Genomic DNA, 26,307 nt, shown 5'->3' with positions numbered 1-26,307 from the left:
AAGGGGAAACTGCAGAGATCATAGATGGGTGGGTTCATCTAGGAAGACTTCCCAGGGAAGGTGAGTTTTTAGAAGTATTTTGAAAGCAGGAAGGGGAATGGTTTGCCAAAAGAAGAAGAGAAGTTGTTTAACCGAGGGAATCATTTTTTTTTCACTCCTGGGGAAGTGGGAAAGCAAACTGGGAGAGACGTATTTCTGGTGCCAAATGCCCCAGGTTATACCTCACCCGACCTTGTCTCTATCTCTTGCCTCTCACATAGCACACAGTTGGTTTATGAACTATTTATTTCCCTTCCCTCCTTCAGTGTTTGAAAACAAGGATAAGATTGTGATTATCATGGAATACGCCAGTAAAGGCGAGCTATACGATTACATCAGCGAGAGGCGAAGGCTCAGTGAAAGAGAAACAAGACACTTCTTCCGGCAAATAGTCTCCGCCGTCCACTACTGTCACAAGGTAAGGAAAAGAAAGGCTTAAAAGGTGTAGGTGTGGGTGGGTGCTTAAAGTAAAACACTGAGAAGGGAATGTTATGCCAATATCAGACACTGAAATAGTGATGATTATCCTCGGAAATTGGAGGACAGGGATAGCTTGGATAATTGAAATCCCAAGATAATCCCAAATATCTTTGGCTTTCTCCTTCCTGCCTGTCCATATTTTTCAAAGATTTTCCTGGAGGTAGCAGGAATGTGTTGACCTAATGCAAATTTTCCTGAGCTGTTCAAATTTTTTTTTAAAAGTCTGTTGCCTCACTTCTGTTCATTATCTCATTGATCATATTCGCACATCCCTGTGAGGTAGGTTGGTCTTGTGTATATATAGACATCATACATGTGTATATATATATACACATAGGTATTTGTGTGTATATATACACGTGCATACACACTTTTGTAGATGGAAAAACTATAATTCAGAGCAGAGTCTGGAAATCTCATTTACTTGCTCTGTCAATCAGCTTTCCCTTTTCTTTTTTCTTTTCCTAATTGGCATCCAAAGAGGGGACTGAAACTCCATTCAAGCCCACATCACTCTGGCTGTGTTTCCAAATGATTGATAGACTTCAAAGAATGATGGAAGTGATAAGATGCTAATTCTGATCGATTTTTGCTTTAAAGTCTAGACCCAGCAGTCAGATTGAAGGGTGGAATTTCTCAATGAATCTTAAATTCCAGGGCTTTTCATGTGGGGTCAGACCCTTAGGCCAGTTCCATTCAGCCAGAGCATAGTGGAGAGCCGGTCAATTATATGGGGAATTTGGGCAGTGTATTAAGACCATTTACTTCAGGAATAAATAAAAAATAATCCTGTGGTTTGGGGTCTAAATTATCTGGATTGGCTGCCTACACTTCCCAAATTCTCTGACTCATTATTCAGCTCTCTGCCTCATTTGGACTGAATAGACCTCGTTCTAGTATTGAATTTGGTGATTTGAGATTGTATTTATCTTGAGAAAGAAAAACATTCTGCACATCAAAGTACAACCAAAAGATACCTTTTTTTGGGCTCTCTCAACTGAATTTAGGACACATGTTGGTAAGCCTTAGATAGGAAAGTAATGAAAAATATGTACCTGCAAACACTCCCTTTCTGGGAAAAGTCCATAATAGACCAAAGTATAAATATGAAATTCTTGCCCTAGGGACACAGCTGTTTAAAGAAAGGGGTAAAGGAAGGCTGCTCAAAAGAGAACTTTCAAGTCGCTTATGTCACACCCTGCCTTCAGACTGACCCATAGTAATTATCGATTTCAGGTTTTGGGGGACATTAGTACCCCAGTTTACAATGGGACATTTCTAAAGCATTGCTTTCTTTCATTCAAGTAATGAATACCCTTTTATCATCCATCTCTCCCCATTCCTCATCCCCCAGCTTTGAGAACCAGCATGGTCGAGTGACTAGAGCATGGGCCCGGAAGTCAGAAGGGTTGTAATCTGCCGTGTGACCTTCGCTGTGCCTCTGTTCCCTCACCTGTAAAATGGGGATTAAGACTGTGAGTCCCAAGTAGGACAGGAACTGTGTCCAAAACAATTTGCTTGTATCCACCCCAGCGCTTAGTACAGTGCCTGGCACATAGCAAGCCTTTAACAAATACCACAGTTATTATTACCACTAATAATAATAATAATGATGGCATTTGTTAAGCGCTTACTATGTGAAAAGCACTGTTCTAAGCGCTGGGGAGGATACAAGGTGATCAGGTTGTCCCACCTGGGGCTCACAGTCTTAATCCCCATTTTACAGATGAGGTAAGTGAGGCACAGAGAAGTTAAGTGACTTGCCCAAAGTCACACAGCTGACAATTGGCAGAGCTGGGATTTGAACCCATGAACTCTGACTCCAAAGCCCGTGCTCTTTCCACTGAGCCACGCTGCTTCTCTGCTTCACTAAGCAGAGAAAGGCTGCCATCTGTGTCCTGGTTGGGTCCTGATTATTTAGGCAAGATAGCCTGATTTCAAGTAGACCTGTGAGTTTCCATTACTCACGTGTATTGAGAGACAAGTCTTCTCAGTTAAGGCTGCCCAGATGCTCCAGGGCTCTGGAGAGGAATCAGTTCTTTCCTGAGGAGTCATGTCACTGACAGATTTTGTTTTCTGGTTCTTGGGAAGAAGATATTGCTTTCACACAGTGGAATTAGATTCCAGAAAGAACTCCCCTGCTGTTTTATAGGCTTTGGGGGAGAACAGATTCCAGCCATTCTTCTCTTAACCACACAGCAAGTGACTAATACATCTCCTGTCACTAGGCACTGGGCTGGGAGTATTACGACAGTGAAAGCAACCCCGAAATGGAGGTACAAAGACCACCCGGCCAGTTTGCTTCTTTAATCTGCCCAACATTTCTCTCTTCAGCCCTGCCTCTCTTACTGTTTCTAGCCCATCCCTCTCTCACTCCCTTCCTTTTACTTCTCGTTACAGAGTGGTGTTGTCCATCGGGACTTAAAGCTGGAAAACATCTTGCTCGATGACAACTGCAACATCAAGGTAAGATTTTCCTAGGACAGTGTACTAAGGCTGTTTAGACCAGGAGCAAATAGGATGCTGTGTGCCCCAGGCATTTTAGCTGGTTCTCTGTTGGACCCTGTTTAAGCTGCCCTCCCAGAGGAGGGTCCGTACTGGACCCAAGTGCCCAGTAAGAATGGACCCCCGCACCCCAATCTGGCACCTTCTCAAAGGGTCTAGATTTAGCCACACAATATCACTTTAGCTGGGGTCTCAAGCACTATAGTTTACTTTGCAGATGGTATTATTGCTGGCCTCTGCTAAGGGTAGAAAAAAACTTTCTTGGCCTACAGGGTTCAAGAGACTCCTATAGAACACTCCAAATGGCCTTTTGATCACGCCTGGAAAATAAGCAAATATTGGTTCAAAATAAACCTAGCGCGCCACATGTGCTTCATTATGAAATGGCCTTAGAACTCAGTACACTGACGAAGCTTCATGATTGGCTGGCGGTGATGTCAGAATCGTCAGTAATCCCCAGACAAAGCATGGGAATGACCTTTTCTCATCCGTTTCATTTTGCTATCGTTCAAGTGGTGCATCACAGGGAGAACATTTCCTTTCTTAGATGGAGCTGTTTTGGCCTTCAAGTTTTATTTGTTTACCATGGCATCCGTCTCCATTGTATTTTGGGGAGACGTTGTGCTCCTGAGAATGTCGCCTCTCTTCAGTGAGCTGATGGCGGGTGCTCCGTCCACAAGGCGAGCAGGAAATAGCATGCTGAGATAACTCTCCTGCAAAGCCATTCACATAGGCTGATCCTTTCCAGTTCTACCTGGGGGCTAGAGACTGACTGAACTCCAACTCCGTCAGAGAGCTAAATAAATGAAAGGGATTTAGAAGGTAAAAGAAATGGAAGCTGCGATGGGAGGAAAACTGAAATGAAATGCCATGGGGCCTATCAGTGGATAGGAGACACATAAACGTATGTTTTCTTAAAATTTAAATTTTATAGCGGGATCTTAGGTGTTAACTAACAGGAGTTTTGGGCTGGGTTAAGCCAGTTAAGTCCCAGTGATCTCACTTCCTGTCCTCTCCCCAGAGTTTTGATAGCAAAAAATAGCCTTTACAAGGGCCATGAAAAAAGGCCTTGCAGGTGGATCAGGCTTCCAAAAGACATGACCTCTTGGTCCCCATGATGGAGTCACAGAGGCAATAAGCTAAATAGCTTCTTAAGTCCTAGAAGTCCTTGGGCAGAAAGAATTGTTGGAATTCTGCAAAGTTAATATGTATTAACCCAGGGTTATAATTAGAAGCCTAGCAGAACTGATGATTTGCATATGTTGGCTAAAATAATTCACCAGGTCAAGGCACTTTTAATATTAGATCATTATTCTCAAAATAGGTAACTAGCCAGGGAGATTGTGCTGTAGTGTTTAAAAGTGAAAGTTTGGATCACGAGATGTAAGAAATCTTTCTCTTAAGGATTTGCAGTACTGAGTTGCTATTCCTTCTTAACATTTGATGAGTTAAAAAAAAAAACATAACCCCCCCGACTCCCGCCGCCAAAACCCCCCACATACTTAGTAAGAAGAGGGCTCCTTTTGTACTTGGAATGATACTTTTTTATACATTTTTTCCGATCATTTGTTATTTGTCTCTGATGTAATTTTGAACCCCTCCTCACTCAGCCTCTTGCAGAGAACATATTCATAAAAGGTACTTGGACATGAAGGCATATATGTGACCTCCCCATGATCCTCATGCTGATTGTCCTTGGGACAGAAGCCTGGTGGATTTAGAGGTACTATTTCAACAGATGACCTCTTAGGAAGACCGGATGTGATTAGCCAATCGTTCCTACTTTGGAACTCGTGCCATCAATCCTGTTTGAATTTGGTTCCCTCTGAGTGGAGACCTATTCAAATGTAGCAGGCTCGTTTAGAGTAGCCTGCAGAGATGCCACCAGTTTAGAAGATGTCATTGTGGTTTTCAACACAGTGGTGGAGTTCTCGCATCTCTGTTTTGCTCTATGATCTTTGTTTGCTAGGAACACATCTGGAGCTTGAAATTCTTTATTTGGCATCGGCAAAGGGTGTGGATTCTAAAAATATTCTTACAGCCTGTCAGCAGAAAGAAATGAGAGAAATGTGCTGCTTTTGGTTGCATACCGTACTTGGAGGAAGTACTGCTTCTAAAATAAGAACCTGGCATATAATTAATGTGCAGTCAGTAATAATGGACCAAATTCTCCTCCCTGTACTTTCTGGGAGAATGGAATGTAGAATATTCCCATAGAATTCTCCTGTGATGCGACATCTGAGGAGGAAGGTCAGGTGACTGTTGCAGAAAGGGATGGAAACCATCCTGCTCCCAGGCCACAGAGTGGAATTGCCGAGAGGAACAATGTCTGAGCATCTCTTATTGCCTGGGCATGCCACTAATCCACTTAGGAAAAGAAAATGGAGGACAAGACAGTCTCTGGGGACTGCTAGGGCTTTCAGGTTACTCCCTACGGTATGTCAATCCTACTGTCAAGCTTTACATGTGTATGGGTGCTGCTACGATTTCCATCAATCTTGAGCACGTACAGAACACTTTAATAAGTCCTTGGGACTTATTATTATTATTAAGTCTACAAAAGAGTTAGTAGACACGATCCTTGCCCTCAAGGAGTTGAAAGTCAAACAGATAGGGAAAGAAAAGTAAACATGATTATTTTTTCTCAACACTTTTGGGATGCAAGAAAGTGGAACATCACTCTTCATGGGCCGAGCCTAGGTGTTTGTAAAATGAAAACATCTCGGGGGTAGGGTATTATTTTTTTAAGATTTCTTTGGTTTCCGGGGAACAGAGCAATAATAATAATAATGCTGGTATTTGTTAAGTGCTTGCTATGTGCAAAGCACTGTTCTAAGCGCTGGAGCAATAGAACCAAGGAAAAAAATTGAGACATGCTCTTTTTCCAGAGCTTCTTCAGCTGATCTTTACCTGTGCTCACAGGAGCCCTGACATTAGTCCCCCAAAACCAGGTGCTGGGCATTTGCACTTGGATCAGTACCCGTTGGGCACTTGGTTATCACCCCACTGTCAACCCCATAGCAGTTATGCACATATCTGTAATTTATTCACTTATATTAATGTCTGTCTCCCCTTTCAGACTGAAAGCTGGTTGTGGGCAGGGAATGTGTCTACCCTCTCAGTTGTATTGTATTCTTTAAAGTACTTAATACAGTGCTCTGCACATAATAAGCTCTCGATAAATACCAGTGATGGACCGACTGACCAAAATGTCTGGCTGCAGCTTGGTCTCAATAGTGGTTAAGCAGCTGTGCTGAAGATGCCTAAATTATGTGGTTAGCTGACTTGGGGTTTGTCGCTTGGTCATTCTCCCTGAAAAACGCTGCTTTGATACACCCTGAGTGGTAGGCAAGTCCCATTTGTGATTTCGTTTTACAGTGGAACCAAGAAATTCCTCTTAAAATCAAATCTCTGGATGGATCCTTTGAAATGAAAGCTTGACTGCGTTAGTTTCTGCTCATCATTTCATTGCATGCTTTCACAACCTGGCGCTGGAAGAATCAATTTCTTTCCAGATGGGACTTGAGCAATCAAGAAAAATCTGATTCCACGCCATTGCCTGCCACAATTCATGGACTTTTAATTACAATTAAAATTAACTGTTGTAGAATGAAGTAAATATGAATATTAACTGACTCACCCACAGAGGCAGAGACTTGAGCCTAGGTCTTCCCACTGCTGTTGGCAGACCCATGGCCTTGCATATAACCATAGTCCTGCACAGATATGAGAAAGAGGAACAGTTCAGTATTCCAGTGACATTGATGAAAAAATCATAAAATGCATACCTTCTGCCAAAGTTCCCGGTCATGTTTGTAGAAATTCCCTTTTTAAGAGGTGCATCTGCCTGCCTTGCTCCCAAGAAAATCAGCCTGCCAACATAACGGATTTTTTGATTCACTGTGGCAGAGTATTTGTTTGTCGCCCATAATATCTAGCTTTTGCTCTTCCATGGTTGTGATTGTAAACTTGGTAGGACTTGTTTTCTGTCGTTGGAACCAACTGTAAGTCTCAGTGAGCGTGGTCGAGAGTAATTAGCATACACCTTCCCCACGATGCTAATACTGGAAAGAAAATCCAGACTTTATAACTCCTCAAAATTTGGGATTTTATTTTTGAATGAATACTTTTCCATTAAACTGCCAAGAATGTGAAGTAATCATGACTTCTATTAATCTTGTTTCAAGGGATATGACAACTTTAATGGGAAAAGCTGATAAACATCAGTCTGTGAGGATGGGAGTGGACCATAATGTAAATATTCTTATCCTGAATGGCCAAAAAGAAAACAAGAATGCCTAGCTGTGGACTGATTTGGTGTGAAACTGGGGAGGGAGGGAGAGAAAGAGTGCAGGCTTGCATGTGTCTTTGAATGAGTATGCATACACAGACACATCTTTTTCATTCCTTGGCAAGAAGGAAATGTATTTTCTTATGGAAGTACATGCTGTTTTGTCAGCCCCCTTCTTAGCTACATCCTGAACGAAAATGAAGTCCAGGGTATCCCTTCCTCTTAAACACTGAAAATCTCCCATCCTTCTTCTGATTAACAGGCCACATTTCATAAGCCTGAAGACCAACCTTCTGCAAGCTAGTCTGGGTGCTTTGATAGGAAAGTGGAATTTAGGGTTAATAAATGCAATCTGAGCTATGAAAAATGCATTTTCAGGCTGCAATTGTATCCCAACTGCTTTCAATGGCATTCCATTCATTCAGTGAAGATTTGACAAAATGCTCTTGTTCCAAGATTGCATTTTCAACAAAGCATCACCAGAATCCTGGTCAGACACTTGACTATGAATGCAAATTATTCATTCTATTTAGAAATTTTAAAAAAATATCAACTGGGAAAGAAAAAGCAAACAGTTATGAGTTTGTAGCTCTCTAGCTACATGGAAAGTTTGCCCAAACATCAGGATAACAACTTTAGAGATACCCAACATAGTCAATAGAGAATTAGGGTAGCGGTGATGTGTAAACTTGCAAGAGTCTGAACTGCAGAACTCCAAAGTTTTATGCCCCAGCATTTTGTTGTCCAGAGTTTATAATCAAGGGAATGGCAAGAGATACAGAGTAGTGGTTCTGTGACTGGAGAGATTTGGATCAGGAGTATTTTCTTCTCAAAAAAAACCCAACCAGTGGATGTTTAGAGGATGTAACTAATACTGTGCCAAGTTCCCATTTATAAACTTCCTCTCAGGTTTTTATAAACAAGGAAAATATTCAAAACCCAATACAACAGTAATTGAAAGAAACAAATAAAAAAGAAGGGTTTCTCACACTGGAGGGCTGTGACAACTGTGGAGACGGAGTGGAATTCCCTGGCTACGTTTAACTCAGGGTCTCCTCCTCCACAGAGTGACAGAAATGAGCTCAGTAGGAGAGGGAAAAAGCAGTCTCCCTTGGGGACACTGGTTTGGGGCCCAGAGCATGCACACTGGAAAGTTTCCTATTCTTCTCTAATTCACTCACTAAACCAGTGTTCATTTTTTCAGGGCTACTGTGTGCTGAACACTGTCCTAAGCACTTTGGAGAGTACAGTAGAAGTCAGTGTGTATGTTCCCTGCCCTCAAGGAATTTATAGTCTAGCGGGGAAGTCAGGCAATTCAGTACATTACAGATAAGAGGAAGTTATGAAGTCTCTGTGTACATAAGTGCTGTAGGGATCTGCTGGGGTGAGTTGTGATTACTTAAGTGCTTAGGTAGCTTGAAAGGGCATAAGTGGCAGTTGGGGATACAGAGTGGGGAGATTAGAGGTTAATGGGGAAGATCTCCTGGAGAATTTGTGATTTCAGAAGGGCTGCGGAAGATGGAGAGAGCTGTGTTCTGTGGGGTGTGAAGCTGGTTAGCTGGTGGCAGGCAAGGGGCGAATGAGGCACAGTGTGTGGGTTAGCCTTAGTAGGTAAGCTCTGTAGGCAAGGCTTACTCATGAAAATAAATGAAATTCCACAGGCAGAATTCTTGGTGTAAGCAAGGACCCTAGGACAGAGAACGGGCCTCCCCTTAATCCCTGGGTCCCTGAGACAAGTGGCCTGGAGGTCCCTATGATATTTTACTTCCTCCTTGGGGAGGAGAGGGCTGGTCCTAAGAAAGTTCTTTTTTTTTTTAATGGTATTTCTTTAGCATTTACTATGTGTCAAACACTTTTCTGAGATCTGGGGTAGATTCAAGGTAATCAGGTCAGACACAGTCCCTGTCACAGTCTAAGGCAGAGGGGTAACAGTGCTGGACCTCTGTATGAGTGCTGGTGATCATTAACAAGACACCCCATTTTCCCTCCTGCACTCCTCTAGAAACGACAGTGTGTACTGAGCATCTAGACCATGTAGCGCTCCAAATGATCTCTGTCCTCAAAGCAGTCTTATGCCTTAAATCTTAAATTTTATGGTCCACTACCTAGAATTTTTAAAGCTCATTTTCTTCCAATATTGCCTGCTCCCATCTCTTTTTCATCAGAACCTGGGAGTATATCAAGTATATTGGATTGCAAGCTCCTTGAGGGCAGTCTTGCACAGTTTACTTCTATAATGTGCCCTTCAAAGACCTAATGCAGTGTGTTTTATACAGTAGGTGCTCAGTAAATGCTGATAATCCTGACCTTTAAATCATGCAGCCTCCGCTTATGAATCAACTGAGATCTTTAGAGATAATCTTAAAACTGACTCGGGACTGAATTTGAGTGAACGTGAACAGTTAGGGTAACGCGACTATACCAGAATTATCTTCCTGAGGCAAGAATCAATTATTCAGTGATATATATCAAATACTTACTCTGTGCAGAGCACTCTACTGAACTCTTGGAAGTACAGTGGAGGAAGTAGATACAACCCCTGCCCCAAAGGAGCTGACAATCTGGTGGGAACACCAGGAATAGGGAAGAGACTTTGGAAACCAAGGAAAAGGCTGTCTTACAGAGGTGGCCTCTATGTCCCAACAAGCTGACTTCTGACCCAGAAGAACCTAGAGTAAAGCAGTGTCTCCGTTCTTTTTTGCAGATTGCTGACTTTGGCCTCTCCAATCTGTACCAAAAGGATAAATTTCTGCAGACGTTCTGTGGCAGCCCTCTATATGCGTCCCCTGAAATTGTCAACGGGAGACCTTACCGAGGCCCAGAGGTGAGCAAAAGAATGGAGTGAGAGAGCTAAAACCAGGGAAAAAACCCCACTTCAATACACCTTTCATATCCAGCAAAAATGTATTTTTTGGTGTGGCTTGGCACAGAACATGGCGTCTCTGCTAAATGATGATCCTTTTATTGCTGATCATCAGGGAGGTGAGAGTTCATGAAAACAAACAGGTTCATATTTACTGTTTTGAGATGCCCTCAGTACACTTCCTATAACTCTCACCTGTAGCGTTCCCAGACCGTCTTATGATGATGATTCTAATAATTATTGGTCAAGTGCATACATGTGCCAAACGCTGTGCTAAGCACTGGGGTAGATGCAATATGATTAGCTAAGACAAAGTTCCTGCTCTGTTTAAGGGGGGGGAGAAGGGGCATTGAATCCCCATATTACAGATAAGGAAACTGAGGCACAGAGAAGTTACGTGACTTTCTCAAGTTCACCCAGCAGGCACGTGGCAGAATCGGGATGATGCTTAGAGGACCAGCACACCAGTTGCCAAGTGCAGCCCAGGGTTTGCCTGTCTTTGCTAATAGTCAGGAAGATCTCACAGGGATCGACTCCCCTGGTGCTTATGCTCTTTATCTCTATGCTCTAGGTTGACAGCTGGGCTTTGGGTGTGTTGCTTTACACTCTGGTTTATGGAACGATGCCCTTCGACGGCTTTGATCACAAAAATCTAATCCGGCAGATCAGCAGTGGAGAGTACCGTGAGCCAACGCAGCCTTCAGGTATCCGACAGCAGGGTGTAATGCTGGAGAACAATGGGAGTTCGGGACACCTGGTTTCCCCTGCCCCGACTAACATTTTCTGGCATTGCTTTATGATGATGAGTAAAGATCTCCCACTTTATCTACCTCGCCTCTCTTCAGCCCTCCACGTTCCACCCTGCCCCTCCCAACCCCCACCTTCATCTGTTATCAATTCCAGCCTGGTTAGGATGCCGAACCAAAACCTTTTGAAATGCCATTTTTAGAGCAGCTAGATTTTTATTGCCCTGGGGAAATTTTATAGGGTCTTTTAACTAAATCTGTGACAACAGAAATTGTGTTAGCCATTGCAGGCGGAGTGGTTCAGACAAGCAGTAAGCTGATAGCAGGCTCTGATAGAGATCAAGGCTGTAGCCAGCCTGCAGCATGGGGTACATCGAAAACAGAGAGGTGGTGACCTGGTCGGGACAAGAGAGTCCTTCCCCAGAATGCAGGCACTGGCTGACAGCGAAACCAACGTGCCTGTCAGCGGTCTTGCCCCAGGGGTGACTCAGAGATTCGAACCCGATACAAAGTGTCAGAATAACTCACGCGGTCGCATAGTTGACATAAAGCTCTGGCAAGGACTCTCTCTCTCTCTCTCTCTCTCTCTCTCCATTATTTGGCTTAGCCTTTCTCCTTTCTGAAGCGAGTCACATTTTATTTCCAGATGATGACGTGCAGTGCTTGTTTGCACAGGCGAACCTTACAAATGATAAAGGAGGATATTGTAATGCTCACTTGCTTTTTTTTGAGGGAAAACTGATCCCCCCAAGAGGAATAGTGCAGGAGCTTTCCCTTCCACTTGGCTTCCCCGCTACCCCTCCCCCGCGTTCTAATGCTTGGGGTCAATGGAAAGGTCAATATCTCCACGAAATTCCTTCACTAATATGGAAAAACGTTCAGATACTTGATAACCCACTGCTCCATTTGTCTGAGCGCATTCTGGGGCTTAAGTGGGTCCCCCGAAAGAGTTCAGCCTCAGATTCAATACCTAGGCACTTGGGTCTTAACCCTAAAGCACTTAGGTATCACCCCATCCCGACTGCCCAGCATTTGTGAACATATTAATTGTGGAATCTCTAGAGCATATGAACATATTACTCTGTTGCTTTCCCCACCTATAATCTCTTTTAGAGTTTGTACACTCCCATTCTCAATAGTAAGCTCCTTCCTCGAGGGCAGGGGTTGTGCATACCTACTCTGTAGTACTCTCCCAAGGCAGCATACAGGAAGCGTTAGTTAAGTATTATTGATTGTTAGAAAGTATAGCTGAAGCCAAGCTCTTCTGAGACCCTTGCACTCTTCAGAGTCCTTCAAAACTCATTTTCCTATGAGAATTTATTCAAAACCTTAAGAGTAACCTGGACTTTTTCCTTTTTTTTTCTCCTCCCCTTGGCTGGCTCCGGCCCCCAGATGCCCGAGGCCTGATCCGCTGGATGCTGATGGTGAATCCCGAACGGCGGGCCACCATCGAGGACGTCGCCAACCACTGGTGGGTCAACTGGGGCTATAAGAACAGCGTCTGCGACTGCGACGCCCTGAGAGACTCCGAGTCCCCACTGCTGGCCCGGATCATCGACTGGCATCACCGCTCCACGGGCTTGCAGGCCGAGGCCGAGCCAAAGGGCAAGGGCCCGGCCAAAGCCGGGAGCTCAGAAGGGCCCCTCGAACGCCAGCGGTCGCTGAAGAAATCCAAAAAGGAGAACGACATCGTGCAGTCCGGCCAGGAGGGATCGGCGGAGAGCCCGTCCAAGTCCGGCTCCAAGAGACCCAAGGGCATCTTGAAGAAGAGGAGCAACAGCGAGCACCGATCCCACAGCGCCGGGTTCATCGAGGGGGTGGTCAGCCCCGGGCTCCTCCCCTCTGCCTTCAAGCTGGAACAGGAGTTGTGCAGTAGGACCGGGGGTGCCCTGCCGGGGAAGGCCGAGGGGGATGGCACGGGCCCACATGGACCCAAGCAGGCGGCCACCATGCCCAAGAAAGGGATCTTAAAAAAGACCCAGCAACGAGAATCCGGCTACTACTCCTCTCCGGAGCGCAGCGAGTCCTCCGAGCTGCTGGACAGCGATGCCGGGCCGGGGGCCGGCGACACCTCCCCAGGGGCGGAGGACCCCACGAGGTTGGGCTCCCCCAGCCTTGCTTACCGCAGGAAGGGCATCCTGAAACACAGCAGCAAGTACGCCGCCGACGGCACAGACTCGGCCCCGGTCAGCCCCGACCCGCCCGCGTCGGAAGCGATGGAGGAGGCGGTCGGGCCGGGGGACGGCCTCTCCCGAAGTTACAGTCGCCCTTCCAGCGTGATCAGCGATGACAGCATCCTGTCCAGTGACTCCTTTGACTTGCTGGACTTGCAGGAGAACCGGCCCGCCCGGCAGAGGATCCGGAGCTGCGTTTCTGCCGAGAACGTCCTCCAGATCCAGGATTTCGAGGGGCTCCAGAACCGCCCCCGCCCCCAGTACCTGAAACGCTACCGGAACCGACTGGGAGACAGCAGCTTTTCCCTGCTCGCGGACATGGACGATGTGACTCAGGTCTACAAAAAAGCTCTAGAGATCTGCAACAAGCTCAACTAGCCAGCGAGAAGGCTGGGGTGGAGGAGGGTGGGGCAGGACAGGATCATGTACCTTTATGGGGGAGGTGAGCTGCCTGGTGACTGGTTGGCTGACAGTGGCGAGGCTCTGGAACCAGCCTGCAGTGGGCTGACACAAAAAATCCTACAAGTAGGTCAAGTGGCATAGACCCTGAAGAGTAAAAAATCCACCCTTGATCCCTTTGTAGACTCCCTCCACAGCTGTATAATTAGAAAGGGCCTTGATTCACCTCCAAGAGAACCAGCTGCCATAAAGCAGATTAGGAAAAGTTAATGGGGCGAGCAGAAGGTCCTTGAGGGCGGGGATCGTGTATACCAACTTGATGATTTTGTATTCTTCCAAACACTTAGCACAGTGCTCTGTACACAGTGAGCACTCAATAAAGACCATTGGTTGATTGATTGAGAAGGAGGAGGAGGAGAGAAATGGGAAACTGACTTAGAACTTTCATCCAAATGTGGAGAGAGGTAAAGACATGAATTGGTGATCTGCATCAAGGGCATCTGAAATGAGGCTACAGATTCAGATCAGGAGTTCCTTTTTCTATGGGAGCTTGGATTGTGGGGGTGGTGTCAGTCTGATTCCCCCCTCACAACCTAATCCCTGGGACCAAGCTGTTTCCCCAGAGTTGCAGAGATGCAGCCTACTCTCTCCCCTGGAATCATATGGGCTGTTGAACGAATCTTGGATCAGTAACGAATACAGCCAACCTGGAGTAGTGCGGGATGGTTATGTATTTTGGGGTGATCCAGGCCCCTTGCTCCTCTTCTTCCTCCTCCTCCTCCATCTTGCTCAATGCCTTTTGGGCATTTTCCTGCTCTTGAGCACTGGCCCCAGAGGTCGAACTTGGGGTCAGGAGAGGAGGAGAAACTCCACCCCATCATTTTGCCTCTGAACAAGGTTTCCTGGGGGATGAAACTGAAGCCAATAGCCAAAAGGAGGTTTGGGGACTACCTGTGGATTTTCAGTGATCTTATCCACCGTGAGCCCGGAAAAGCCAAAGTTGACCATACATCAGAAAAGGAACTTGCCAGGCTCTTCAATTTCACAGTATTAACTGGAATGCTGCCTTTAACTAGGCTCTCAGCCACTTGAAAACTTCAAAAGGACAGACACGTTGTCCGTGGGTTTCAAAGGGGACCCGATCTTATGGTTCAGGTATCTGCCACTTTCACTGTCAGCAAACAATATCACCTTGCCGTAGAGTATAGTATCTGGGAAGGTAGGGCTGGAACGTTAGCATAGGGACAGGGTATAGTATGTAGGGACGAGGAACACAAGTCAGTTGGAATGTGCCTTTATCCAAATCAGAATGCATCTCAGTCAGTAGGAATGGCACAGGATGCAGTGGATTCTGGGCTTGGGAATGGTAAGAAGGCTTGAGGGGTTTGGACAAAAATGAACAATGTGTAGCCAAATGCATTTGTATGGTGCTTCAGGAGGAACGGTTCAGATTTTAAAAAGGAAAATGAGTGGATTTGTGTGTGTACAAGAGTGTGTACTTGAAAAAATCTAGAAATTGGCAAAGGTTTGTTACCCCCATAAAGGTACTTCTTGGGTCTACTGGATTAACTGAATGTAAGCACTACAGATTCAACAGGCCTGGCCAAATCAAAGGCAAAGTTTCAAGAATGCATGAACTCTGAACACCACAATGGAACAGCAAGAGATGGACTCTGGTCAGGTCTATAAAAATCAACCAGCAGGAGATAGGAAAGAAATAACTCAGAGATTCTTTAGCAACCAGAACAAACGATCTTGCGTTGCTTTACCTCCTGTAACCTGCTTAGTTAGGGTCCTTCATGTTAGACTAATGAGCAATTAACAAAGTATTCAAGGTTCCCTAATTAGCATTTTCCTCTCATTTTAGATTCACGTACATGAAATGAGAAAACTCTAAATTTCTGAGTGTATTGTAACACAGCAGCCAAAAATTAAACCCTCCCCCATCACTTCCATTTCATATGACATGCAACTAACAATTGAGGGACAAAAAAATCAACATTCTTTTCCTTCTGCTCTATCATAAATTGATTCTGGGCTGGTGATGATCTACAACTACTCATAAATACTCATAAAAATTGCTAGTGATCTTTCAGCAATCTACCCCAAAACCTTCCTTAGATTTTGTTTTCTGGTATGATCGACATGGGTACCAAGGTAGGAAGTTTACTCTCTCTATTCAAAGGGAAACTTGGAAAAAGTGTTGAAAAACTCAACTGTCCACCATTCCACCTTTAGCAAAGGACTTTGTTGATATTTGTGGAATTCAGAATGAAAAATGAGTATTTGCCTAAAAGCAAGAGCATAATAAGGTTATGTATTCTCACAACAATGATTGTGGTATTTGTTCAGCGCTTTCTTATGTGCCAAGTACTATACTAAACGCTGGGATAGATATCAGGTAATCAGTCATAGTCATATTTATTGAGCACTTACTGTGTGCAGAGCACTGTATTAAGCGCTTGGGAGAGTACAAAATGACAATATAACAGACACAGTCCCCATACCACAGTTTAAGAGGAGGGAGAACGGTCCCCATTTTACAGATAAGGAAACTGAGGTACAGAGTAGTTAAGTGACTTGCCCAGAGTCACACAGCAGGCAAGTGGCAGAGCTGGGATTCAAGCCTAGGTCCTCTGACTCCTAGGCCATGTTCCATCTAAATATTCCACAATTTCTTGGGCCCTCAGAGGCCCTGACCTTCATATCGTGGTTTTCATATCTGCCAAATGGGTGTAATAATATTTCCCAACTTTGCAGGCTTGTTGTGGTGCTTCATTAGGAGCTTTAAGCCCCCCAGGGGAATGAGAAGCGAAAAGTATTATTATTATTATTATTGTTATTACTTGTCCAAATTGCTGTTTCAGGGAACGGGAAAAACATGTTTCAAGTTGAAAGTCATGATGGTTTTGCCCAGGCCTGCTGTTTATGTACAAATGTGAATGAATGATTGACTTCTTACTGCCAAACTGGAAATGCTGTGTAGGGATTTACTGGCATGTTATCATTCCTAGAAGAAAAAAAAAGGAAAACTTGACTGCACATTGTTATTATTAGTATTGTGATTTTAATTTAATTTTTATTTTTTTTGTAATACAAAGCTGACTTTTTTATTTGAATTTGTCTTTTTTTATTTATTGGTCGGAAAGCCATTTCAAAGGTATAATAATATATTTGGTGTAATTTAATTGGTGCAACGTATTTTGCAGCTCCAGCCAAAATTGTCTGTCACTTGCTGATTGGTCTGAGCGCTGAGCGGCACACAGGGAAAAAGCTGGATAACCATCCAAAGTGTTTGTATTTTTAATCAGATCCTTTTTTTATTAAATAAAATACAGTGAACTGAATTGCTGTTTTCTTATTTCTCCTTTTTCGATTTTGATTTTTCTGAAATACATGTGGGGGTCAGCTGGGGCGAAATATGAATGAACTTTCCATATGGACATTCGGGATCATCTGAGGGTTGTTTATAGTGCTGAACTGTTTACTCAAATTTTTGGCCCAGCTGAGCATCAGGGCTCTTGTGGGTGGCCAACAAGACTTCCAGCTAGAAGGCTTTTGGCCCACTGAACAAACCCATGTTTTCACCTCACATGAAATGTCACTGGGTTTATACAGACGTGAGATTAATTAGTCCAAAAGCCAGGTCTATTGCAGGTGAGAGCAGTAGGGTGGTTTTACATAACTACCCAAATGGCTTTCTGACTCCTGTGCCTGGCTTGATGTGTCGCCTGGTTCCAGTTGTTTTGTCAGAAAGGCAGATTTCACGATCATGCTGTTGTAATTCAAACTCTGTCTGGTCGGGAGGCCTGATCGCCCTCCTGCTATGCAGTGAGTGATGTGGCCTTCACAGTGCCAACAGGATGCACAATGGACCCATTGAGAAAATTCAGGGTGCTTCACTGGAGTGTCCCCAGCAATCCATGAGATACGGAACAAGCGCTCTCCCAATTTTAAGAGTCGGGAACCACCATTTCTGTGCCTTTAGACAGACATTCTCACCTCAGAGCTTCAACCAACCACCAGAAAATCAGTTTGGGAAGATGAGCCCTTCTCGATTACAAAATTTAGTTTCCTCAGAGTGCAAACCAACAAAGGAAAGGTCCTGGGCCTTGGGACCAGTCTTTTCACTTATTCAATCTTATTTATTGAGCACCTACTGAAGGCAAAACACTGTACTAAGCACTTTGGAGACTACAATATAACAACAGACACGTTCCCTGCCCACAGCGAGCTTACATCTAGAGGGTTGAGAAAGGGTTCAAATTCTGAGGTCATCTCCAGCTGCGAGGAGAGAAAACAGAATGTAGTAAAGTAGAAGTGACTCCAGACTCTGGTTTAATGGAAGAGGAACATTTGTGAAAGATGAAAAAACAGACATATCCGCTCCTTCAAACCAAATCTCCCACTGGCTAAATTGCATTATCCAGTATCCATGACCATCTGAAGCTTGACCTCTAGACTGAAAGCTTGTTGTGGGCAGGGAACGTGTCTATCAACGCTGTTGTACTCTCCCGAGTGCTTAGTACAGTGCTCTGTATACAGTAAGCGCTCAATAAATACCACCGATTGATTGACCTTCAGCTCTCTGAAGGATCTGCATAGAGATGACTGGGAATGGAACACTAGAACACTAGTAAGAGACAAAATTGAGGCAAATATTAGGTAAACCATGTCAAAGAGGGTCTGGGTGAGCCATTTTTTGAGCCATTTTTTTTACCAGGCAATGGATTGGAAAATGAATTCTAATTTACCCGGTATAATCCCATCTCCCTGCTCCCGTAACTTTCCAGACTCCTTGAATGGATTTTAAATATCCACTCCCTCCACTACTCCAACTACCTCTCGACCAACAGTCTTCTTGAAGCAGCATGTCTTAGTGACTAGAGCATTGATCTGGGAGTCAGAAGGACCTGGGTTCTAATCTTTACTCTGCTACTTTGTTGTGTGACCTCGGGCATGTCACTTAACTTCCCTGTGCCCCCATTACCTCATCTTTAAAATGGGGACTATGAGACATGGACTGTGTCCAACCTGATTAGCTTCTATTTACCCCCATGCTTAGTAGAGTGCCTGGAACATAGTGCTTAATACCATTGAAAAACAAAAATAAAAACAATCTCTTTTTCACCCCTTTAACTCCAATGTTACCTCACTCTCCAAAGTCACCAACGATTTCCTCCTTGCCAAATCTAACTATTCTAATTCCCCTAGACCTCTTGATTTACTTTGGCACTGCTGACCTCTTTTTTGTCCTGGAAGCACAGTTCTCTTCTGGTTTTTCTCTTACCACACTAGTTCCTTCTTTTCAGTCTCTCTTTCAAGCGCTTTCTCCGCATCTCATCCCCTAATTGTGGGTGTCTGACTCTTCTTTAGATTCCCTTCTCTTCTCACTTTCACTCCCTCCCTTGGGCCATTCATCTACCTTACTCTTCCTGACCTCTCACCTCTGCTGCAATCTCACATTTCCTCTTGCCTCCAGGACATCTTCACGGGGATACCTTGCTGGCACCGAGGGCTCAGTATATCTAAACTGAACTCAACGACTCTTCCAAATCCTCTCCTCCACCTAACTTTCCCAATACAGTCGACAGCACAGAGAAGCCCACAACGTTGGCATTATCCCTGACTCTCCTCTCTCTTTCAACTCTCATATTTGGCATGCTACTAAATCCTGTCAGTTTTTCCTTCACAACATTTCCCTCTTCTGCTCCTTCATCTCCAAAACCAAATGGCCAAACACGGCCAGACACATGGAGCATCATGGATTGACTACTGCATTCGCCTTCTCAATAGGATCTCCTGTCTCAGGTCCGTACCCCCTTATACTTTCTGGATACTTTTCTGAAACATCATTCAGCATGTTTCACTCCTCCAAAACCTCTTAATGGTTGACTAGTCCTCTCTGCATCAAGCAAAAACTCCTAACCGTTGACTTCAAGATTCTTAACTCTCCCCTGCCAACTTACAATCATAATAATTGATAATTATGGTATTTGCTAAGCACTTACTATGTCAGGCACTGTACTAAGCGCTGGGTTGAATGTGAGCAAATCCGGTTGGGCACGGTCCCTGTCCCGCATAGGGATCACAGTCTTAATCCCCATTTTACAGATGAGGTAACCGAGGCAAAGAGAAGTTAAGTGACTTGCCCAAGGTCGCACAGCAGACAAGTGGAGGAGCCAGGATGTGAACCCATGACCTTCTAACTCCCAGGCCCTTGCTCTATCCACTACGCCATGCTTCTCTCTTTTGTCCTAATATATCCCAAGTGGCACACTGCGTTCCTCTTAAGCTAATCTATCCACCATGTTTCACTATCTTCTCTCGCCTCTGACCCCTTGTCACGTCCCTCTTCCTGCCGGAAACTCCTTCCCCCTGCAAATCTGCCAGACAGCACTCTGTATCTCCAAAGCTCTTACGAAATCACATCTTCAGGAGTCTTTCCCTGATTAATTTTTCTTCCCCCGAGGTCACACCCCAACCACATCAGTCCTGTGCTGACTACACACTTGTGCACTCACACCCAACCCTAGCTCTCTGTACATCAACTTCTATCACTCCATTTAAGCACTTATTTATCCATTTTTCTTTTCTATGTAAAGTATTTTGGACTGTACCGCCCGCACTAGACTTGAGCTCCTCGAGGACAAGGATCACATCTCCCATCCGCTTAGTAGAGTGCTCTTTACTCAGGAGGTGCTCAATAAATACTACTGTTGGATTAAAAATCCAATCCCTGTACTAACAGCAGTGTGTCTGCTATTGTCTGAAAGCTTTGTCTCAGAAGTCTCAAATGTAAATGCCCTTTGCCCAGGTAACAGTCAACAGAGCAGCTCCACTGAAATTGTTTTCCACAGACACCATGCCCTGAGGTAACCATGACTCAGGGGTGATGTGTGCTTCCTGAATCCCGCTGGGTGCCATGTGGAAATGTTGAATACAAGTTCAGAACAGAATGCTTGAGGCCACGGTATGTGGTGGCAACAGCTGCTTCAGATGCAAGGCAGGGCCTCCTGTTCTGTTCAAAGTCAAAACCCGGATGATGACACAGACGGGCCTCTGAGATGTATTTCCGGAGCCTGGTTTGTCTAGCAGGATTTGCTGGGATGTTTTGAGTTCCTGGCGTTCTTTTCTTTTTCAGAGCCATCTGTAGAAGAACCTAACCTCAAGATCCCATTTTCAAAAGGAAAATGAGAAAGTTCTGTTCCTTGGAATTTAAAAAAAGTCCATTCAGCATCATTGTGATGTGGCAGAAAATCTGAAAACCACCAGTTTTTTGGGTCCGCGGCTTAGGACAAGAACCTGATCCTGTGTGCCCAGAGGCCAACCTGGAACCCTAAAGGACATAGCTAAGCCTTTATAAACGGCATGATGAGAGAGAAGAACTGTGATGTTGCAGAGGTAGCATGAGAGAGGAAGGATGGCAAGTTAAGATTACACTGGATTTTGTTCCAGAAAAACAGTGCTGAACTTGCCAGTATAACCCATGGAATATGAAAGGGAGGAAGGAAGGATTGGGTGTTGCTCTTTCAGCCCCAGGGACAAGACAACTAGCTGAACTCTGTCTGCACATTGGATTATAAAAGAGAAAGGTGCTTCACTGTTAAGGGATGAGGTAGACTTGGTTTTTGAGAAAGGAGAGAAAGTTCTATTTTCACACCAAAAGAAGAAACAACATGGCCTAGTGGACAGAGCATGATCCTGAGAGTCAGAATAATAATAGTAATGGCATTTGTTAAGCACTTACTATGTGCAAAGCACTGTTCTAAGCACTGGGGGGGATACAAGGTGATCATGTTGTCCCATGTGGGGCTCACAGTCTTAATCCCCATTTTATAGATGAGGTAACTGAGGCTCAGAGAAGTTAAGTGACTCGCCCAAGGTCACACAGCAGACATGTGGGGGAGCCGGGATTAGAACCCATGACCTCTGATTCTCAAACCCGTGCGCTTCTAATCACAATTCTGCCAATTGCTTGCTGCATGACCTTGGGCAAGTCACTTAACTTCTCTGTGCCTCAGTTCCTCTGTTCCCCCTCCTACCTAGACCGTGAGCCCCACACGGGACAGGGACTATGTACAACCTAATTCGCCTGTATCTACCCCAGCGCTTAGTGTTTGACACACAGTAACAAATACCATAAAAAAGAAAGGTGCAGTCATTTAATTTCTTTGTGCCTCAATTACTTCATGTGCAAAATGGGGATTACGACTGTGAGCCCCATGTGGGACATGGACTGTATCTAACCTGATTAGCCAGTATCTATCCTAGTGCTTTATGCAGTGCCTGGCACACAGTAAGCACTTAACGAATACCATAAAAAAAAATCAGGCACATTCAAAGTAAGTCCTCCTCCTCGAACCTCCACCCCCACCCTACCCCACTCCATCACTGCTGTAAACGCTAACAGGCCACTCCATAAATCCACAAATTACTTTTCGGTCTCACAGAATAGGCTCCGCTCAGATGGGGTAGCGTTTTTGACACCTCACCCTTCTGACTCCACATATTTTAGAGCAACAAAATTCAGAGCAAAGGGCACACACTGGGGCTTTCTGAGCAACCACCAGCTGAGCAAACACTTCCAAAGCAACCTTGGAGAACTAGTCTCTGGGCTCCTTCTCGCTGAGAAATCCAGAGGGAGGTGGAAAAATTTATTGCTGCCAAGTTGCCATTGATTCCCTATTATTGACCCATCCTTGACAAATACACGGTGACCGACGGGTCGATATGGGTCCATGCAAATACTCTCAGTGCTTGATTATTCAGGAATTCATGATTCTATTTGCAGATGGTCCCAGGCCCTTAACTTCTTTTCCTCTTGTGATCCAGTTTTTGGTCATTTTCCTGCTCGTTAGACCTCTGTCAGAAGGTCAGCAAGGGGGAGAGGGAGGAGATGAAGCTTAAGGCGAACTGGCTACTACCTTGCAGTTTTGGGAAATTGTCTAGCAGGAGAGGAGGGAGGAACCATTGTTTAAAATACAGCTGTTTTGATTATCAGGGAATTTCATTTTATCCCTACTCTCCCTGTCTCCTCTTATCCCAGATAATTTAATTGACTGTAGTGGCTTTGATGCACTACAGATGGATGTGAGGGGAGATGATCGTCTTGGACAGATGTATGGTTTCAGGCTCAATGAGACACAAGTTCAGACAACATGGCTTAACTACGGACTGCTTGGAGACAGCAGCAGCAGATGGACCTGGCAGAAATAGGGTGATTTGGGGAAACTGAGATACCAGGAGACAATTTCAAACACTAGGCAGATTCCTCAATTTGCAAGGGTGGGCACGCTCCAAAATTTGCTCTTAACACGTCCCCAGGATAGAAAGAACTTCCAGTGAGGAAGGAATTCTCAGCCACGCTCCAGGGATTTCAGCCACACCCATACCCGCGGATAAAATCTCATCATCTGTAGAGTCATCTGTGAACCTGAAGGAAATGTCTGGCTGCCCATCTATCGTCACAGTAATTTTCTTTGCAGGCACAGTAGACAGCAATATTTATATTAAGTAGGGATATTTCACAAACATTCATTGTGCACATCCAGTGCTTGAAACACCCAGTTCCTATTCCAAAGATATTCACTAGATCTTGCCTACCATGAGGACTACCTCTTAACTCCTACCCAGGGTAATAACTACGAGAGCTTCAGGCAGCCTGAAGGTTGGCTGGCAAGGCCTCTTATAGAAAAAGGATAATGATTATGTTTATGTCAGACGTTTTTGCCTATTGCCATCTACGAAAGCAACATCTGGGAGACCAGAAGGAAAGGCATTTTTGCTTGAATGGAAGCAGGAGGTGAATGCATTTCTGCAGTCTGATGTTATGGTTCCTTGAAGAAAAAAACAAAAAACCTGTTTACAGGATGAGCATGGAAGACAGCTCATAAGAGAGAAGCACACTGTCAGCCGTCAAATCGAAGCTGTGAAGCAGTAGGATGTATATCTTCTTTTAGACTGTGAGCCCACTGTTGGGTAGGGACTGTCTCTATATGTAGCCAGTTTGTACTTCCCAAGAGCTTAGTACAGTGCTCTGCACACAGTAAGCGCTCAATAAATACGATTGATGATGATATCCTGTGGCTTCACAAAGGTGCTTCAAGAGTCTCTCTGCACTACTGGTTCAGTGGAGAGGATATGACAAGAATGTCTAGCAGAGTAGTTTTCAAGAAAGGTTTTCTTTTCCCCCTTGGAACACCTGGCTGATCCTCATGATCACATGTGTGACCAGGCTAGAGCTTGGTCTGAAGAATCACAAGCCAATTCTTCCCCTCTCCTTCCCACAGGCTTTTCTCCTCTTACAGCATGGCCCCTGTCTTCTCTTTTCCATTTCAGTTTCCATGTAATCAATCAATCAGGGGTATTTATTGAGTGCTTACTGGGGGCGAGCACTTTATTAAGCGCTTGGGAGAGTACTATAGAGTAGGTAGGCATGATCCCAGTCCTCAAGGAGTTTACAATCTAGCAGGGAGACAGATATTAAAATAAATTTCAGGTGAGAGAAGGAACAGAGAATAATAATAACATTTATTAAGTGCTTACTATGTGTCAAGCACTGTTCTAAGTGCTGGGTAGATAAAAGCTAATCAGGTTGGACACAGTACCTTTCCCACACGGGGCTAACAGTCTCAATCCCCATTTTAAATATGCGGGAACTGAAGCACAGGGAAATGAAATGAAGGTCACACAGCAGACAAGTGCTGGAGCCAGAATTAGAATCCAGGTCTTTCCTCCTCCCAGGCACTTGCTCTATCCTCTAGGCCACATTGTTTCCCCGATATGTATGTAAGCACTGTGGGTGGTGGGGAGTATCTAAGGCCAAGTGCAGTTAGTGCAACACGAGTTTCTTCTCCATATCTGAGGGAGCACTAGGAAGTTTTAGAAGGGGCTGATGAGCAAAGGTCAGTCTAGGTAAGCGTCCTCCGCTGGGGTTGCACTCTCATCATCACTGCCTGCTGTGGGGGTCTCTCCCCCGGGCTGGCCCCAGCTGTCAGTGTTCAAGCAGGACAGCCAGGTGTTTGGGCCACAGGGCCAAGCAGATGTGTCCCCAAGGACTGTGGGAAGCCAAGCTCCCAGAGAACTTTCTGGCCCTTCTTATTTCCGTTATGGCTCTAGGTCACTGGCGCGGCATGTCCCTTGTTAATGGTTGGATTCGCTTCCCCCATCCCGAGCTGGGGAACGGATGCCAAAGGATGGAAAGCGGCCGGACAGTCACACGGTCCCGGTCGGCCTGGGTGCTCAGAGGGGGTGAGGGGGTATTCAGGAGGAGCACTGAGGGGGTGCTCAGAGCCTACCCTCATCAGGGGCAGCCATGAGGGCAGGCGGAGCGGGCAGCTGCTCGGGTCTGACATGTCACCTAACTCTGGTCAGTGAAAATTAGTCTGCCCTATCCAGAGTCCAATCAATCAACGGCATAAGAGAAGCAGCGTGGTGGAGCGAATAGAGCACAGGGTGGGAGGCAGAACGTCGTGGTTTCTAATCCCTGCTCTGCCACATGTCTGCTGTATGACTTTGGGCAACTCAATAATAATAATAATAATAACAATAATAATAAAATAATAACAATAATAATGGCATTTATTAAGCGCTTACTATGTGCAAAGCACTCTTCTAAGCACGGGGGAGGTTACAAGGTGATCAGGTAGTCCCACAGGGGGCTCACAGTCTTAATCCCCATTTTACAGATGAGGTAACGGAGGCACAGAGAAGTTAAGTGACTTGCCCAAAATCACACAGCTGACAATTGGTGGAGCCGGGATTTGAACCCACAACCCCTGACTCCAAGGCCCGTGCTCTTTCCACTGAGCCATGCCGCTTCTCTACTTAACCTCTCTGTGCCTCAGTTACCTCATCTGGAAAATGGGGATTGAGACTATGAGCCCCTAGTGAGACAGGGACTGTGTCCAGACTGATTTGCTTGTATCCAACAAAGCACTTAATACAATGCTTGGCACAGAGTAAGTGCTTAGAAATACCACAATTAATATTATTATTAATATTTATTGAGTGCTTTCTCTGTTCACAGCATGTACTAAGTGCTTGGGAGAGCACAATACATGTGTGACATGGGAGACACATTCCTTGCTCACAGGAGTTTACAGTTCAGAATTCAGACACTAAGCTGGACTGATTCAATGGCCTGGGAATCAGAATACCTGGGTTCTAATCCTGACTGTAGCACTGTGTGACCCATGGAGCCACTTAACTGCTCTGTGCCTCAATTTCCTCATCTGTAAAATGAGATTTAAATGTCTGTTCTTCCTCCTACTTGGATTATGAGCCCCTTGTGGCACTAGGACTGTGCCTGACCTGATTATCTAGTATCTATCTCAGCGCTTAGTACACTGCCTGGTGCGTATTAAACTCTTAACAAATACCACAATTATTATGAGAATGTGAGGCCAAGAGATCAATTCTGATTTTTCCAGATGAGCCTAACATTATATTGGGCCTCAATAAAAAGGGTAAAAGTTAGTTTGTGATTATCACTAAGGGTTCATGAGATGCATAAATTCACGGTTACATAAGATACACACTGGGTGGTTGGAACGCAAGGCCATAGCAAGGGGTGGCACAGAATAGACGGCAAACAGAGTTGCCAAAACAGATACTGTAGAGTGAGATGAAATTGGGAAACAAAAACGAGGACAAAGGATATATTCTGAGGACTAGAATCCTCATAAAATTCTGCATCTCAGTCAGATATGAAGGTTTTTAATGCTCGATAGGGGTTGCGAGGAGGAAAAGATGAGAGGAAGAGAGATGGAGATTAAAGCCACAGAAGGGATAAGAAATAGCTGTGTA

The 26,307-nt window shown here is 44.8% G+C and overlaps 1 protein-coding gene across 1 annotated transcript in view; it reads left to right on the top strand.

Annotated features, from left to right (window-relative positions):
- Positions 1-13,857, top strand: part of NUAK1 (NUAK family kinase 1) — a 52,502-nt gene extending 38,645 nt beyond the window's left edge. Inside the window, exons 5-9 of the mRNA XM_038756072.1 lie at positions 306-457; positions 2,920-2,985; positions 10,020-10,139; positions 10,750-10,882; positions 12,317-13,857. Coding sequence (XP_038612000.1) covers positions 306-457; positions 2,920-2,985; positions 10,020-10,139; positions 10,750-10,882; positions 12,317-13,476 — 1,631 coding nt within the window. The 3' untranslated portion in view covers positions 13,477-13,857. The remainder of the gene's footprint in view (positions 1-305; positions 458-2,919; positions 2,986-10,019; positions 10,140-10,749; positions 10,883-12,316) is intronic.
- Positions 13,858-26,307: the final 12,450 nt, after the last annotated feature.

This window comes from Tachyglossus aculeatus, chromosome 14 (assembly GCF_015852505.1).
Source record: "Tachyglossus aculeatus isolate mTacAcu1 chromosome 14, mTacAcu1.pri, whole genome shotgun sequence".
NCBI classification, from domain to species: Eukaryota; Metazoa; Chordata; class Mammalia; order Monotremata; family Tachyglossidae; genus Tachyglossus; species Tachyglossus aculeatus.
Note: the sequence above shows the minus strand (reverse complement) of the source record. Positions and strands in the feature narration are given on the sequence as shown.